Raw genomic sequence first — 16,746 nt, forward strand, 5'->3', positions numbered from 1 at the left:
CTATTTCTTTCATTGTGGATCATGCCAGTGCTGCCCTCCTGCAGTCTTGATCCATGTGCAGCCCCCTGCCTGCAACGCGGCTAGTTCATATCGCAGTTTAATGCATTCAATAGGCAAGAAAGCCTAACTTAAGATTTATCTGTGACTTTTTTTTTAAAAAAGTGTAATTAGGGGGTAAATTACCATAGTTTGATAGAATATAGTTCAACTGGGATTCTTGAGGGGTGTGGGAAAATAACTGAACCTTGTGTTTTTGTTTGTGGGGAATGGGGGTAGGTTGGGGAGGAAGCTGCAGCAAGAACATGCAAGTAACGGCCTGGTCTTCCTATGCTTTCTGCAGTGCATCCAGGATCCTTAGGCTACAAGCAGAATTTAGTCAAGTATTAACAGTTCTTTTGGTAATATCCAGAACTGCTTCCTGGAGCTGTAACCATTTTGGGAGAGAGAGGGTGGTGAAACATTACAGTTAGACAGTGGAAGTAAATTATGGATGTTGGCAGTTGGTGAATGTGGCATGATGGGAATTGGGAAGTAAAACTTGAAAGTTTTGTTTTATGGAGTTGGCAGTTTGCAGAGTGTTTAATCTCAAGTGCTCAAATTTACATGATTCAATAGTTTCCCCTCCAAAAGTAACACGCTTTTTACATCCTGCATTAATATGCCTTGTCTACATTTTATCTAATTGAACCTCATTAATATTAATAGATGGTATGAATTTACTTCAGTATTGTTCCTGCCCTGAACATGCAAAATAACGCTTTGTCAGAAGTCTAGGGTTTGATGGGGATGGAGTACAGATTACATTTCTGCTGCCTTGAATCTACAGTTATAATCAGAAAACAGATTTAATTTGGACTTAGTGCCAAATATCGCATCATATTTAACAGGCTTTGCAGCTTTAAGGTTTGAATACTGAGGAGCAGTTTCCATGATTTTTACTGACAAATGTATTTTATCAAATCACTGTGCGAATATTTTTCTCTTAACCTCCTTTTCCCAAAACCCTGATATATAACCGAAGCTACCGACAATAGAAGACAAGGGGGAGGGAGTTCCAAAATGTAAGTAAGATATTAGGGCTCAGCATTCATACTTTCCATTTAAGAATAGCAGTTGCCCACTTTCCTCTGGGTCTTCTGATGCTTTTGTGAAAAGTTGAACTCGGCTGTAAAGAGCTTTCCCACCCATGGGAAAATGCTTACATTCTGCTCACCCCTTTTCACAAGCAGCATAGGTTGAGATTAGGAATGTGTAGTATTGGTAATTTTCCCCCTGTCCCCTTCCATCTCATGTCCATGTTTTGCTTCCTTTGCACAGTGTCGTAACTTCATTGTGCCCTGACAGCAACTTACAGAACCTGGACAGTCACTATTTCAAATACTTAAAAATGTGATCTGCTAAAATGGTGCCTTGTATTTCCTTCTAAATTTATTGCTTTAAATTTGACATGTGAATCCATACACCAAGTCCAACTATGAATGCTCCAGAATACGGTTGTGGAAATACTTACTTGTATTTTTGACCACTGAGCAAACTTTAATTTTGGTCAGACCCTATTCTTCATATGTCTGGAAATTTATTTTTTGTTATCCTGCATTTAGAGAGGCTTAAAAAATGTTGGAGCTCTCCCTAAAGTGTTTGTCAGAGCATCCTGTTATTTTACATTTATTAGTAGTGTCACTGACATTGATGAGGGAAGAGTCCCAAGACAAAAGAAGATAGAAGCATTAAAGGTTCGTTGTTTTTATTTACATACTGTACTATAGGTTAATAATTTTAAGGTTTTCAGTATTTGTGTACTTTGCAATTGTTGAAATTATGGCTGTTATTTACCCACTGAAGCCACTTGGCCGAGTTAATTAAATCTGGTTTCTTTGTTGTAATCTTGCTCACTGACACATGGGAAAGTTGTTAATTCAGAGTCAATTTTCAAAATCAATATATTAATTCAACATGTGTCGAATGCACTTTACAAATGTGCATGGAATGATTTTTGTACTGACACTGGGATCCAGGCAATTCAAATTTGAAATAGTTTGAACCACTTGAGAAATTTCATTAAAAATACAAATGCTGGAAATCTTTGGTAATAGAAAATGGTGGAAGCATTACAGTGGGTCAGTCGTCATCTGGGAATGAAGTATTGATGTTTTTAGATGGAATCCATTTTTAGAATTGATGAAGTCTGAATTATAATGAAGGTTTGTACCTGCAGTGTCAGTCATCTTTCTCTTTCAGATACTATCTGATCTGTGCAAAACCATTATTTATATTGTTCCTTTTATGGGCAGTATAATGGGCTCGGATGTCAACCTCAGGGCTACTGATTTGTGATGACCAAGTCAAATTCTATGTTTATTGCTCAGGGTTTTTGCCAGTGTTTGATCATATTCTGCAAACCCTATTTGTCATATAGCTATCACATTGTAGGATATTGTCGCCTTTTTTTTGTGAAAACCTAAATCGAAGTATTTGGCCGTGATTCATCTCCTGTTTGGTCTCACTTGAGCGCCTGGAAATATGAGGTCACTCACATAACTTAGCGTTTCCGTTGGATTGGTCTGTTTCAAGACTTTTTTGAATACTTTCATGAAAGCATATACATTTGTGTAGGATATTATTCAAAGAGGAGATGAGAGCAACATTAGGAACATAGGAACAGGAGTAGGCCATTCAACTCTTGAGTCTGCTCTGCCATTTCATACGATCATGGCTGATTGGACACTTCAATACCTTTTAACCCCCTATCCCCATTGATTGCTAACCTATCATTTGGGCATTAGTTATAGGACACACTCAGATTAGTGACTGTTTTTGAGAATTCTGGAGACTAATAAATAACCAGTGGACGTGCTTCATCCATGTAGTGATGAAATGCAGAAAAGGAAAATCAATTGCATACATTGAAATCTGAACAAAGCAAGATGTTAAGCAGCAAAGAGTAAAGACTGTTTATGACATATAATGTGTTCAGTCCTTCGAAAGATGGACAAAGTCAGTAGATATGAGGGAGGAAGAGTGGCCAGTGATAAGTTTGGTTGCAGTTTTGGGTGGAATTATGTTTCAGTTCCTTAATCTGCGCCTCATTGACATTTGTGCTGTACAGTTTGTTATTTTTGTTAAAGGGCCATGTTTTCACTTTTACATTACCATGTCTCTGCCTTGACAAAGCCATAATCATCTTCCTCACTTAGGTAGCCATGACTACTTAATTAAATGATGTATTTGAGACCATATTAAAATAAAATTGGAATTTTTCTGCAATTACTGTAGTATTATAAATTAAGACAATATATTGGTATAATTTTAAATATCTGCAGCGCAAAATACAATCAATATAATTTTCTTTCCCCTGATGATTGCTAATCCTTCCATTGTAAGTGAAGCATGCATTAGAAGTTGCCAATATCTCCTATAATTTGCAATGCAAGGACAGGGACAAAAGACCTTTGTTGCCAGCGCTGGAGATAGGTAGGTATAACTTGTTTTGAGGCTTTTATCTGCTGTGCAACATGTAGATCTGCCTCCCAAGAATTGATATTTGTAGAAACCTTGTTAGATTGTGTAGCCCAAGGATGAAAGCAAATTTAAGAGCCTGCATGCATACACACACACACATGCATTCACAGAAACAAACTCAGAATTCAGTATAACCCAGCTGTGAACAATATCCTGTAATACAATGGTATTTACAGACATGATCACAATAAAAATAACCCCATATCCCCTGCATACATTGCAGTAGTTGGGTTCAGTGCATTCATACAATGCAGAGAGGAAACAGATCTTCAGTGGTTTTGCAAGATATTTTAAATTCCTTAGCATACAAAATTACCCAATTTCTCAGACCATCGGTTGTCTAAGGGTAAAGTAGAAGATGATGTCATTGATTCCCATTTAGTGAGTGTGTGTCATTGACAAAAATGCCTGTTTGAGTACAAGTAACATTCCATCAATATTTCTGGATGAATAAAAAAATGCAAGTGTTGCTGAGTGCAAGATCAGGATCCCTTGCCATAGATACTGATACTGATGGAGGCTATTTTGTATCTTTCTCTGAACTGCATACCAACAGTTCACAGTCTCCCATGTTTCTAAAAATGTGACTTTGGGATATCATTATTATTAGTGTTAGATTTTGGAGTGAAAAGTAAAGAGAGTTCAAATGTTTAGAGATAAAGCATTGCTAAGTATGAGCCCAATGAGCCAAATTTTCCTCAAGGCACCCCTCCCCTTGCTCTGAATATCATCATTCTCTTTCCATAAGATAGAAGAGCAGAATTAACCCATTCGGCCCATTGTGCCTGGTCCGCCTCCATTCTGGCAGATAATTTTCTGAACCCGTTCGCCTGCCTTTTCCCCCTAACCTTTGATCCCCTTACCAATCACGATCCTATCTAACTCTGTCTTAAATGTACTTGGTAACCTGGCCTCCACAGCCTTCTGTGGCAATGAATTCGATAGATTCACCACCCTCTGGCTGAAGAAATTCCTCCCCATCTCGGTTCTAAGGATTGTCCTTTTATTCTGAGGCTGTGCCTTCGGATCCTAGTCTCTTCTACCAATGGAAACACCTTCCCCACACCCACTCTATCCAGGCCTTTCAGTATTCTGTAAGTTTCAGTGAGACCCCACTTGTCCTTCTAAACTCCAGGCCCAGAGTCCTCAAACGCCTCGTAAAGTTTATTTATTAGTGTCACAAGTAGACTTACATTAACGCTGCAATGAAGTTACTGTGAAAATTGCCTCGTCGCCACACTCCAGTGTTTGGGTACACTGTGGGAGAATTTAGCATGGCCGATGCACCTAACCAGTACATCTTTCGGACTGAGAGGGGAAACTGGAGCACCCGGAGCAAATCCACGAAGAGAACGTGCAGACTCCGCACAGACAATGACCCAAGCTGGAAATTGAACGCAGGTCCCCCGGTGCTGTGAGGCAGCAGTGCTAACCACTGTGCCACCCTTGTGCCGTCAAGCTTTTCATTCCTGGGATTGTTCTCACGAACCTCCTCTGGACCCTCTCCAGGGCCAGCACATTATTCTTTAGCAACAGGGCCCAAAATTATTCATAATGCTCCAAGCATGGTCTGACTAGAGCCTTTTAAAGCCTCAGCAGTACATCCCTGCCTTTTGTATCTTAGTTCTCTCGAAATGAATGCTAACATTGCTTTTGCCTTCCTAACTACCAACTCAACCTGCAAGGTAACTGTAAGAGAACCCTGAACCAAGATTCCCAAGTCTTTGTGCTTCCGATTTCTGAATTTTCTCCCCATTTAGAAAATAGTCTATGCCCCTATTCTTCCTACCAAACTTTCCCATGTTGTATTCCATTTGCCACTTCCTTGCCCACTCTCCTAACCTGTCCAAGAGCTTCTGCAGAATTCCCCACCTCCTCAATACTACCTGTCCCTCCACCTATCTTTGTATCATCTGCAAACTTAGCCACATGCCCTCAGTTCCTTCATCTAGATCATTGATGTATAAAGTGAAAAATTGTGGTCTCAACACTGACCTCTGAGGAACTCCACTAGTCACTGGCTGCCATCCTGAAAAGAACCGTTTTATCTCCACTCTGCTATTTGCCAGTCAGCCAATTTTTCTCTCCTGTCCCTCATGTCTTCTCCAAATTTATCTTGAGGCCTGTCTCCTGCTCCATTAACCCTATTCCCAATAAACTGCTGATCACTCAATCTTTTTTCCTGGCTCCCATTTTATCTAATACTGCTGATATGTGTCACTGTCAGCAGTGACAAAGGAAAGTTATCTCTCCTCATTTTTGGGAACATACAACATTTACAACATAGCATGAGGTCCTTTAGCCCACTGTGCCTGTGCTGGCTGAAAAAGAGCTTTCCATCCTAATTGGTTTGTGGCCCTTTGAGTTTTGACATTTGAGTGAATATCAAAGTATTTTTCAAACGTGGAGTGGGTTTATGCCTCTATCATGCTTTAGGCTGAGAGTTCCACTATGAGTAAAATATTTCTCTTGGATTTCACTCTAATCATGAAAATCTGGAAAAAAGCAAGATGCTGAAAATACATGTTTGGCAGCATCTGCAAAGAGTAAAGACTTTATGACATTTCATGCATTTAATCATTCATCAGATTTTGGTCAGTTACTATAAATATACGCCCCTTGGCAATTGACCTCCCTGCTAAGAGGAATAGGTCCCCCTATTCACTCTATCTAGGCCCCTCGTTAATTCTATACACCTCAATTAACTCTTTCCTCAGCTTCCTGTTTTCCAAAGAAAATAACCGCAGCTGATTTGATCTTTCATCCTGGCTAAAATTCTCATTCCTTGTAACATCTTATAAATCTACTTTGTACCCTCCCCAGAGTCATCATGTCTTTCCTGTAATGTGGTGACAGGCACTGTATGCAGTAATCTAGCTGTGACTTAGGTAGTGTCACATACAGTTCAAGCAGAACCTTCCTGCTCTTATATTCTGTTCTTTGGTTAATAAAGGAAATCATTCCATGTAGTGACTTAGCTGCCTAATCTACCTATCTATCTCCAGGGATACGTGGCTGTGCACTTTTTAGTCCCTCTGTTCTTTGATATTTGAATATCCTACCCTTTTTTTCGTCTGTTATTTGTGTTCGTTTTCCCCAGGTATGTTAGTTGACATTTCCGGATGGAATTCCATTTGCTGCTTTTCTTCCCATCTGATCAGTCTTTAATACCCTCCAATACTCTACAGCTTTCTTCCTCACTATCACCCATGCAACCAAATGTTGTCATTTGCAAACTTCTCAGTTATACCCCTGACATATATGCCTAAATCATTGATATACGCTGTGGAAAGCAAGGGATCTAACAGAGCCCTGGAAGAAGCATTTGAGTCTTACACCATGCTTTTTACTACTTCCCCTTGAATCCTGTGGGCTCTTACTTTCTGGTCTGCCATGCTGGAATTCATGTGGACTACATTAAAGGTGTTACCCTCATCATCCCTCCTTTTGACCTTAATCTGGGCCTTTCTGAATGATGATCTTTACTGTCACAGAATTTTTTCACTAATTCAAACGCTGGTTGACTTGTCTGCAATTACTCAAGCTATTGCTTCCCTACTAGGCCTGCCCCTTCCATCCTTAAACAAGGGTATAATATTCAGTGACTATGCCAGGAACTGGAGGTTTGGAAACTGATTGTTGGAGCCTCTGCTATTTCCTCCCTTGGCAGCCTAGGATATGTTTCATATGGGCCCAGCGATTTATCCACTTCCAAAGATGCTAAATCTCTTAATATTTCCCCCTCGCTATGTTTACCTCATCCATAAACGTCCTTGAGTCCAATGACTGCATCGGTCCAATTGTTCTGCGAAGGCTGATCCTCAAGTGCTTCTCATTGCTCTGACATTTCAACTAGCTATTTCAAATCCACTTTTGTCAAGTTGTATCTCAGTAAAATTGTTCTTTCCTTAATTTGGATATTTATTCTTGATCTACTTTTATTCCTTTCCATAACTATTATATCTAACTAAATTATTACCACTGAAATACTCTGCCAGTTTCATTCCCAAAATCGAGAATTGCTCCTTGTTGGACTTGTGCATTGGTTAAAATGTTCTCTTGAATGTATTTTTAGAATTCTGCGTCCTCTATATTTTTTATGCTGACTTTATTCTAGTTAATAAGGCAGTTGAAATCCCCTATTGTTACAGCCCTGTTCCTTCTGTATTTTTCTGCAGTTTGCCCGCATGTTTGCCCTTCCATCTCACTCTGTTTTGGTGCCTGTTATGCACTTCTAGCAGTGTGATTGCCCCTTTTCTGTTCTTCACTTCAACCAATATAGCCTCGTCTGATTATCCTTCCAGTATATTATCTCTCCTCACAGCTATAATTGTTTCTCAACCAACATTGTATTCTTCCACTCTATTCTCTCTGAAACCCTCTAACTTGGAATGTTGGCGTGCCCATTTCTGCCCTTGCAGCTGTGTTTCAATAATAGCTTATGCTATTGCAGTTTCGTATATGCCCTAACCTTACTCACCAGTCTCCTTGCATTGAAGTCTATAACACTTATCACTGATAACTCGTTTGTTTATTTTATAGCCTTTATTTACATCTTTCAAACTCATTGCTAATTTTCTGCCTTCCAATCCCAACTTTGTTTTTATTCCTTCTGAATTTATTTTTGGGTTTCCATCCCTTCAAGCTAGTTTAACCCCTTTAGCAATTCTTGTTGGCCTGTCCATAACCTTTGACATGGTTAGCTGTGCTGCGATTCTCAATGCTTCTGCAATTCTCCAATTGTGGCAACTTGTGCATCTGTTTTATCCTGAGACGTCTTTACAAGGTTGATGTGGAAAGGATGTTTCCTCTGTCGAAATGGATGGTTCCTTATTTTTAAACAGAGGTGAAGAATTTTTTCTGAGGGTCATTTGGAATTCTATTCATAGAAAATAGGAGCAGACGTAGAACATTCAGTCCCTCCAACCTGCTCCGCCATTCACCGTAATCAGGGCTGATCATCTGACTCAGCCTGATCCTGCCTTCCCCTCATATCCTTTCCCCAAAATGCAGTAGAAGCAGTGATCTTGAATATTTTTAAGACATATCTAACATGAGTCATATTCTTGATAAGCAAGTGGGGGGGTGGGGGTGAAAGATTATGGGGTTAGATAGGAATGTGGAGTTGAGGTTACAATCAGAACAACCATTATCTTATTAAATGGCAGAGCAGGCTCAGGGGACCTACTCCTAATTTGTATGTTTGTATGTAATTGCTCTACCTTTAGCAACATGTTTTCAGCTTCCTCTGCCCTAAATCCTGGAATAGCCTTTTACCACCTGTCTCTTCCCCCTTAAAAATTAACATTTTGACCAATCTTGATCACCTGTTCTAATATCTTGTGTGCCTTTGCATAATTGATTATGTCCCTGTGAGATACCTTGGAACATTTTCACTGCATTTAAAGGCATTATTTAAATACAAATTATTAGATTTAAGTTGAATTAGTTCTCTCTACCGCTCCTTTTCACCACCCCCAGCCCAGTTGGTGTTATTCAATGGGATAGCACCTTGTTCTTTAATTTCAGGCACTTGTGTCTAAATACAGCTGAAGTTGGTGGTTTGTTCTTGTTTGTTCTCTCTTTCGTTCTATGTTAAAATGTTGGAATGGAACGATTAGTTTGAATTTTTCTGTTAATTAAATCAAGATGTTTAAGATGACTGTCATCTGTTTTGGCTGGGCTGTGATTGATTTCATCTCATCTCCCTTCCCCAAATGCTTGTGTCCTGCCAACGAATGATGGCAACGCAAGATGGTCACCGATACCTGACTGCACAGAGATCCAGAGCCGACATCAATTTCAGAGAAGTTAATCCCCAAAACGGAGGGAAAGAACCCCCCCCCGAGGTCTGGGCTGTGTTGGGTGGGGAAGACTGCATTTGGGGAGTAGTGATCTTAATGTTGCAGCTGGAGGGAAGAGCATGGGCAGACTGAGTTTAGGTCAGTGATGGGGAGTTCACAGGCCTGCCCTACAACCATCATGGCAAATCTTTTACAATTTTCTGGGGTGCTTTGTGAAACATGATTCCAAAAATCTACAAACATGAAATATGCATTTAATTCGCATTATATGTTGAAACTGAAACAATGGACTGTTGGGTCTCAAGCAATTGCACCCTTGTAGCAGTTAAGATTACATTAAATGCCCAAATTATTTTCCTAATTTTATACAAAAAGAGGTTTCACACTGGCTGGAGTTAAAACTCTAAAAGATGGGTCGATGGAATCCACAGTTTCTGGTTCCTGAACCATAACCCTGCCCCATGCTCCTAAACACTAAAGTAAAACATGAGAACTGCGCACATGTGGCATTGGCACAAATTCAGCCATACAAAAATCTAGCTCCCTTGGCATTCTTGCTAAGGTTTGATGCAGATGTTGCCTTGTATTAATAGCTCATCCAAAAGCTTGGTGTTGGGCTCTGATGTGAGGATATTGCTAAATGAGATGACCTGACACCTCAAACCTGGCGGAGGATGATACCACTGAAGGGCGCGGTCTACGTGGAAAGTAGCACTCTTCCAGTGAAGTGAAAAGAATAATGTCCCAATGCTTTGTGTTCCGAGAACAGAGGTTTAGCCAAATGTTTGTTCCAGGCTGCCTTATCCCAACAGTGCGCAAGTATAAAAAGTGTAACATCTATATATGTTTTCACTTTCAATGACATTTCGAGCAAAATTTGTTGTCTCCAATGCGGTTTAAGCTGCAGAGACAGTGTAGCATGTTTTTAAACAATGATTGCAATATAATCTGCAATAGTTTTCAGGAGCAGAGGTTCCTGCAGGCTGAAATGTAACGCTGTAAAATGCAATATGCTGCTCAATGAAGACTTGAGCTGTTTCAATTATTTGAATCTTGCTGACATGTGCTCTTAACTAACAAAATCATTTTTGAGAGCATTTTGGTAGAATTAGTGATTTGGGGCAATTCAAGTAGAAATGTAATTTTTTTTAAAAATCAGGAAGTTTCACAACTGTGAAGTACTTTTAACAAAGTCAGTAACCTCACTGTGTGAGCTGAAGCCAAGTTGTTAAGTCATTGAGCCTTATATTAATATTTGTCCTGTGAAAGCCTTTTTGAAATTGGTCAGCAATATTGACTTGTTTCAGTTTCTATGGGGAGTGTGTTGAAGTTAGTATTTTTAATGCTCTTCCTGTCAGTTCAGTCCATTCATTTGTGGTTGGTATAATCACCAAAATAATTTGGTTAGGATAATGAAGAGCCAGGCAGCTTGTAGAATGTATAGGCGTTTATTGCACAGCTCTTCTTATCTGAAAGAGCTTTGCAGTTTGCAAGCAATTAAAGTAAGCAAACTACTTGTAAGATATTCAGCAGATCTCCTCATATTTACAAGTATGTGTTTCCAAATGGTATTTTAATTGTACACAAGGTCCTAGCATTTGTTGTTTAATACTTAATGAGTTGGTACTAAGAGTTGCTACCTTGCAGCTTAGTTTTGCTGGTTTAGGCAGGAGTTTAGTGTTTGAGTATTATCTGACCCCATAGATGGTTCCAGCTGATCAGCAATGCCCTTTGAAAAATACATAGACTTCAGCAATTTGGCTGGCAGTAAGCATGCTAGATAGTGGCATAGCAAAGCAGTGGATTTATTTTGTTTTGCTGATCTAAAATACTAACATTATTTCTTGGCTGATTTGGTGTGTTTCTTTTTCCTGTGGCTCTTTTACTGCTCATATATTCCAATTTTTATACAAGTTGAATAAATAGCTTGAGTGGTTAAAATTATGTTGCTCTACTGTGATTGTTGGCCAAACCCATCACAGCAGTATGATCAGAAAGCTTACAATACTGACTGCTTAAGGCCTGTCCTCTGGCTAATGTTGGTATACCATTAAACCAAGAAACAGTGTGACATGGCCAAGTTGTACCACGTGCAACACATTAGTCAAATGATGGCGCAGATTCCTGTTACTAGATCAGAACTCAGCAAATTGTGAAAGCTTTTAAGAGGCTTTCCCCACCAAATCAGAAGCATTGGTGAAATTTTGACCATTTCTCCACCACTAATATAACAAACTGAAATGAACACACCTGTCAAAAGGTGTTAGCTTATATATCCAGTATTTATCAGCTATAATAAAAACAGAAAATACTGGGAATGTTCAGCAGGTCTGGCAACATCTGTGAAGAGAGAGATGGAGTTAATGTTTCAGGTCAGTGGCTCAAAGTTCATTAATCTCAAGTGTTAACTCTTGCTTTCTCCATAGTTGCTTCCTGACGTGGTGAGTCTTTCCAGCATTTTCTGGTTTTACTTTGGATTTCCAGCATCCACAGTATTTTGCTTTTGTGTTATAGCTTTTATTGAAAGAAGTCTTTGCATTTGATGTATACTCTGAACAAATCTATGCTTAGGGTAACTTTCCTCAAGTTGGATCCTTGTGGCCCACTGTATGTGTTCATTTTTTTGGTAAACCACAAATCTTTGTTCCTTGTATTTCAGTCAGTTTAACAGAAGTTTACTACAATGGTCCTCGCTGGGTCTGTCAGACAAGTCAATGAGCTGGTCCACAACTACATGTTACCAGTAGGAATAAGTGAAAATATGGTCCTGAAATCCAAGTTAATCTGAATTTGGACTGTCTTTTTTAGGTGGTCCTAAGTTTATAGTCACCCTGTTTTCTTAAAACAGTGGTATTCAGGTTGGTCCAAAGTGTTGATTTTCATTCCCATCCATTTTCCCTCCCTGGGAAACATCTTTTCATGAAATTGGAGCTGATCAACTTCTACGAACTTTGACTTGTTCAGAACAAGTAGTTGAATAAATAGTCTTGAGTATCTAGTGCCCCATTCTGGAGAAGTCAACTCATTTCAGCAGTTGTATAGTGATACAGTCAATTTATTCATAAACCACCTTCATTGGCACACTGTTGAGCAGCTGACAACATAAATGGCTGAAGTAAAATTAATGTTTCAAATTAATTATCTAATTTCTAAAAACGTTTAGTATGTAGCTTTTTCATTCACAATGCTACACAGACATGAAATCTTGACTGGGCAAACCTAAATAGGTTGATATCTTTGAAGATGTGTTAAATTTGTACTTGGTTTATGATGGTTAAAAGGGTGCATCAATTTACAGTGTGGGCACTACTTTGAGTTTGACGCTAATACGTGACTGCATGATGCATGTATTTCTAAACTGTTTGTTCAGTGACATGCTAATTCCAAGGTGAATGATGGAGTGACACAGGCCTTTTGGTGCCACGAAGATCCAGTTCGATGAATAACTGTTCAGCTGAAATGAGTTACTCTTCAGTTTAAATTGTGGCTAACGGGTTTTTAACATTTCAGCATTGTGTGCGCCTCCAGGTAAGAAACAAATGGGGTAGGAGATTAGGAGATGGTGAGTATCAGTCTGACAATATGTTTACAGTGACCATTTTGGTGACTTATACTGGCATTAAGCTCCAGTTCTTTAGGTGCTCTTGACCCCCAAATTGGAAGGTTGAGACAGAATTTAGTTTTGTCTATCCAGTTCATATGTTATAATTCAACTTGAATTGTGCCTCATACTTGCTGACCAGAGTGAAATTGGCAACTGGTGTGGGGAAGCCCATTCCAGATAGTTCCACTGGAGGAGGATGAGTGAGATGCAAACAAAGTCATAACAATAGCTGAGATGATACCATTCTAATGTTTAATCATTGCCAATTACAGACCTTAAGGTATGAGTACCTTTGGTCACTTAGTTTGTAACTGAGTGCCCAAGTGTTCACGTCGACCCTTTTGTTCCCTGGTTAAGAATCCTGCCTATGGCTGTTACCAGAGTCGACTGTTTGGCATAGTTTTATTTCCTATAACTACAGTTGTTGCAGATGAGAATCTTTGATGAAAAGTTTCACTGGTTGTAACTGGCTAATCTCAGCACAGGTTTTCTCTGCAATTACATGCCTCATCCTGTTCTTTTTTTGTTAAGGTTAATGTTCATGAAGAAAAGAAATGTGGAAGAAGTCAATTGACAAGTTTTGTGTAATAATTGAAGCTCAGGAATAAGTGAAGCTGAATTGGGGAAAAAAAAAAGAATGCATGCTAAAAAAAAGACACGAAGTCCCACAAATAGAATGTGTGCAGTGTGTGAAGTGGGAAGATGAACCAAGTGAGAATTTGAAACTGAAGAATGAAGAAAAGAAATAGAATGAAGTTAAGATCAGAAGTATCTGGAATCAGAAAGCACTACGCTAAGTAATTTCTAGTCTGTTTATGTGTACGTGCGGGGCTTGCGGTAGTCTCACGAAGTCTTGAGTGAAACTTCGCTCAAGGGACTTTTTATTTTTGAGTGAAATTTGGTTAAAAAGTAAGTGAGCATGAAGACAAGTTTAGCTTCTTGAATACTTTCACATGCCAGAACTTTTAATTTTGAATTGAATTGTAATATCTTAATAAATTCACTCAAATCGTTCAGCTAACGTAAGCCCGTACCTGTATATTGTACTAAAAAAAGAAAAATGCATGCACTGTACGAACCAAGGTAGAAGAATACACCCTAGGGCTGCTAGTGCATTCTAGGAAAGTATTTAATGCCTGGGCAATCCTAATTGAAACTGCACGGGCTAAACAGTGGGATACAAGTTAGGTTGCCTGTTTATTCCATTCAGATACTTTAAGACTTTAATCAGATTATACTTTAAGTTAATGGAACCATCTTTTAGACTTCTAAAAATTTAATACATTTATCTTTAAATATAGGATTCACGTTCCCCTTCTAAATCACCAAGTGAAAGCCTACATGGATCTGGCAAGTCTGCCAGCCAGTCTCCAGAAAATTCTGCTGAGCGCTCCCATTCCAGAGATGGTTCGAGGCACTCTAGGTCCAAGTCACGATCTCGTTCAAGATCCAAATCCAGGTCAGTAGTTGTTTTACTTTGCAACTCCAAACCACTAGTGTTTTGTTTTGTCACAGTGATCCAGAATCTGGCTCTGCCTTTTTGCTTCAGTACAGCACATGTTAGCACTGGAAAGTCCATAAATAGTAGAGCTCAGAGAAAATTTCTAGCATGACACAGTAATTTGTACCTTCACATGGATACTCTGAGCATTATTTCCAGGAAAGAAAAAAAGGGAGATTAGCTATATTGATCAAATCCTAAAGGGGATGCAGTAGCAGAGAGACCATGATATGTGCACAAGTCATTGAAGGTGACAGGATAGATTGAGAATGACATTTAAAAGGCATACAGGATCCTGGGCATATAGAGACAGAGTATAAATATAAGGAAAGAAATCTGCTTAAGAATGTGGTGGAAGCAGATGCAGTCATGACTTTGAATAAAACGCCTGAAGGGTGAAAATATGCATGGGATGAACTGAATTGCTCTTGCAGACTGCTGGCAAGCCAAATTACACAAAGGGACGATGTTGCTGAGGGCTCAAAGACAGAATCTATTTGGAAATTGTGGAATAACACTTGCTATCACAGTAACTAATTGAAGTGAATAGTATAGATGCTTGACTAGCTTTCCCTTGAATGCAAGGAACAGAATTACACTGATAGATTTAGATAAGGAAAAATGGAGGCTGCTGGGTTTTTTTTATTCCAATTCAATCAAATCAAGTCCAATTCAGAGTCTCAACAAGTTGAGACATTCCCGATCCAAGCTGACAAGACGGGGCTCTCACCTCCTGTCTTGGGCTTGATCTACATGATCCAAGCTGATTGGAGTAGGCATAGCTCCTCCTTCAAGGCTTGATCTCATTTGCATCTTAGCCAAAAGGCCAAGATGCCGCTTTTAAAAATTGCTTCAAATGAAGCTAAAATGTAACCTAATGACTTCAACCAAGCACAGCGTGTCGGCACTACACTTGATCTTAGCCAAAAGGCCGAGTGGAGCATGAACACTGGCATGGGCTGATTAGGCAGAATGGTCTGTTTCTCTGCCATATATCCTATGTAATGAAGGGATTATTGTGCGACTGAATATATGTTGCGGACCACCAATAGAGGAAAGGTAATAAAAGAGCCAGTTTGCAAACACTTCATAAATGATGCAAGAATTGTAAATGAGTGATAATGGAGTTCAATTATCCCAACTTAGACTGGGCTAGTAACAAGGGCAAAGAGGGCTAGAAAGTCTTAAAATGTGTGTATTGGAACATTCCTGATCAATGTGTTTCCAGCCCAGTGAGGAAGCAATGCTGCTCCCAGTTCTAGGAAATGAATTGGGGGAAATGGAGCATGTTTTGGTAGAGGTGCATTTGGCAAACAGTTATAATATTTTAGAATCGGTATAGAAAAGAACAGGAAACATTCAAATAGAAAAATACTGAACTGGAGGAAGGCTAACTGCGGTGAGGTTAGAAAGGGATTTTTCACAAGTGGATTGGAATCAAAATTGGTAGGCTAAACTGTGAGAGGACACTGGTAAAGCTTTAAAGAGAGAGTTTGGGTGCAGAATGTAGACATTCTCATGAGATGAAAAGAAAAGCATTTTCAAACCTGGAGTCTTCTGGATAACTAAAGGTGCAGAGATTAAAATGAAACAGAAAGATGCTTTTAGAATCATGGATCATAATGCCAGAGAGAACCAACTGACTACAGAAAGTAGGGGGACCCAAAGGAAAAAGAGACAAAACAAGAGTTATGAGAATAGATTGAATAGATTTTCCACTAATATAAAAAGGAATCCAAAAATAAAAAGATCGCCAAAGCAACGATGGAATAAAAAATGTTGAGTACTCAGCAAGTCAGGCAGCATCTGTGGAGAAAAAAGTGGTTAATGTTTCAGGTCTGATGGGGCTGGCTAGGGTGAAAAGAAAGTGATCTTGTGACTAAATACATAAATTGCATTGGTCTGCAGCAGAAGAGAGGATGTTGCCAACACTAAAGGTGAGGGCAGTGTTAGAGGGCAAAAGGTTGCACTTAAAAGGCACTCCTTGGAATGGATGCAGGCCAGTTTAGCCCCTCGCCTGATGTGCTTTTGAGACTCTGGCTGATGTATGTTGCCTGCCTTCTTTGTGCCACATTCCTTAACTAAAATGTATCACTCATTTAAAACTTGCAATTGATGTAGCATCAATTACTGTTTGTAGATGAGAGTTCTGATATGCCCTTTGTGTGTAGAATGTTTCCTAATTCCACTCTTTTAATTTTTAGACCATGTGCCTAGTTGTAGACTTCAAACCAATGGAAAATGTTTTGCACTCTATATACTATCCATTCCCAATATGTTAAAACTTTGCATAAAATCACCCCTTAACCAGTTGGTAG

General features: G+C 39.3%; 1 protein-coding gene across 16 annotated transcripts in view; it reads left to right on the forward strand.

Moving 5' to 3' along the window:
* Window positions 1-16,746, forward strand: part of tra2b (transformer 2 beta homolog) — a 31,918-nt gene that overhangs the window by 1,897 nt on the left and 13,275 nt on the right. For 2 of the 16 annotated variants that reach the window (XM_078228862.1, XM_078228855.1), the window contains exons 2-5: window positions 1,022-1,061; window positions 1,673-1,733; window positions 13,459-13,724; window positions 14,229-14,386. Coding sequence is in view for 2 of the 16 variants with exons in the window: in XM_078228852.1 (XP_078084978.1) it covers window positions 14,229-14,386 (158 nt within the window). In the remaining 14 variants the exon portion in view is untranslated. Of the gene's footprint in view, window positions 1-1,021; window positions 1,062-1,672; window positions 1,734-9,598; window positions 13,725-14,228; window positions 14,387-16,746 lie in introns of those variants that run through there. The other 14 variants (XM_078228865.1, XM_078228859.1, XM_078228858.1 and 11 more) reach the window with 9 other exon arrangements.

This window comes from Mustelus asterias, chromosome 14, assembly GCF_964213995.1.
Source record: "Mustelus asterias chromosome 14, sMusAst1.hap1.1, whole genome shotgun sequence".
Taxonomy (NCBI): Eukaryota; Metazoa; Chordata; class Chondrichthyes; order Carcharhiniformes; family Triakidae; genus Mustelus; species Mustelus asterias.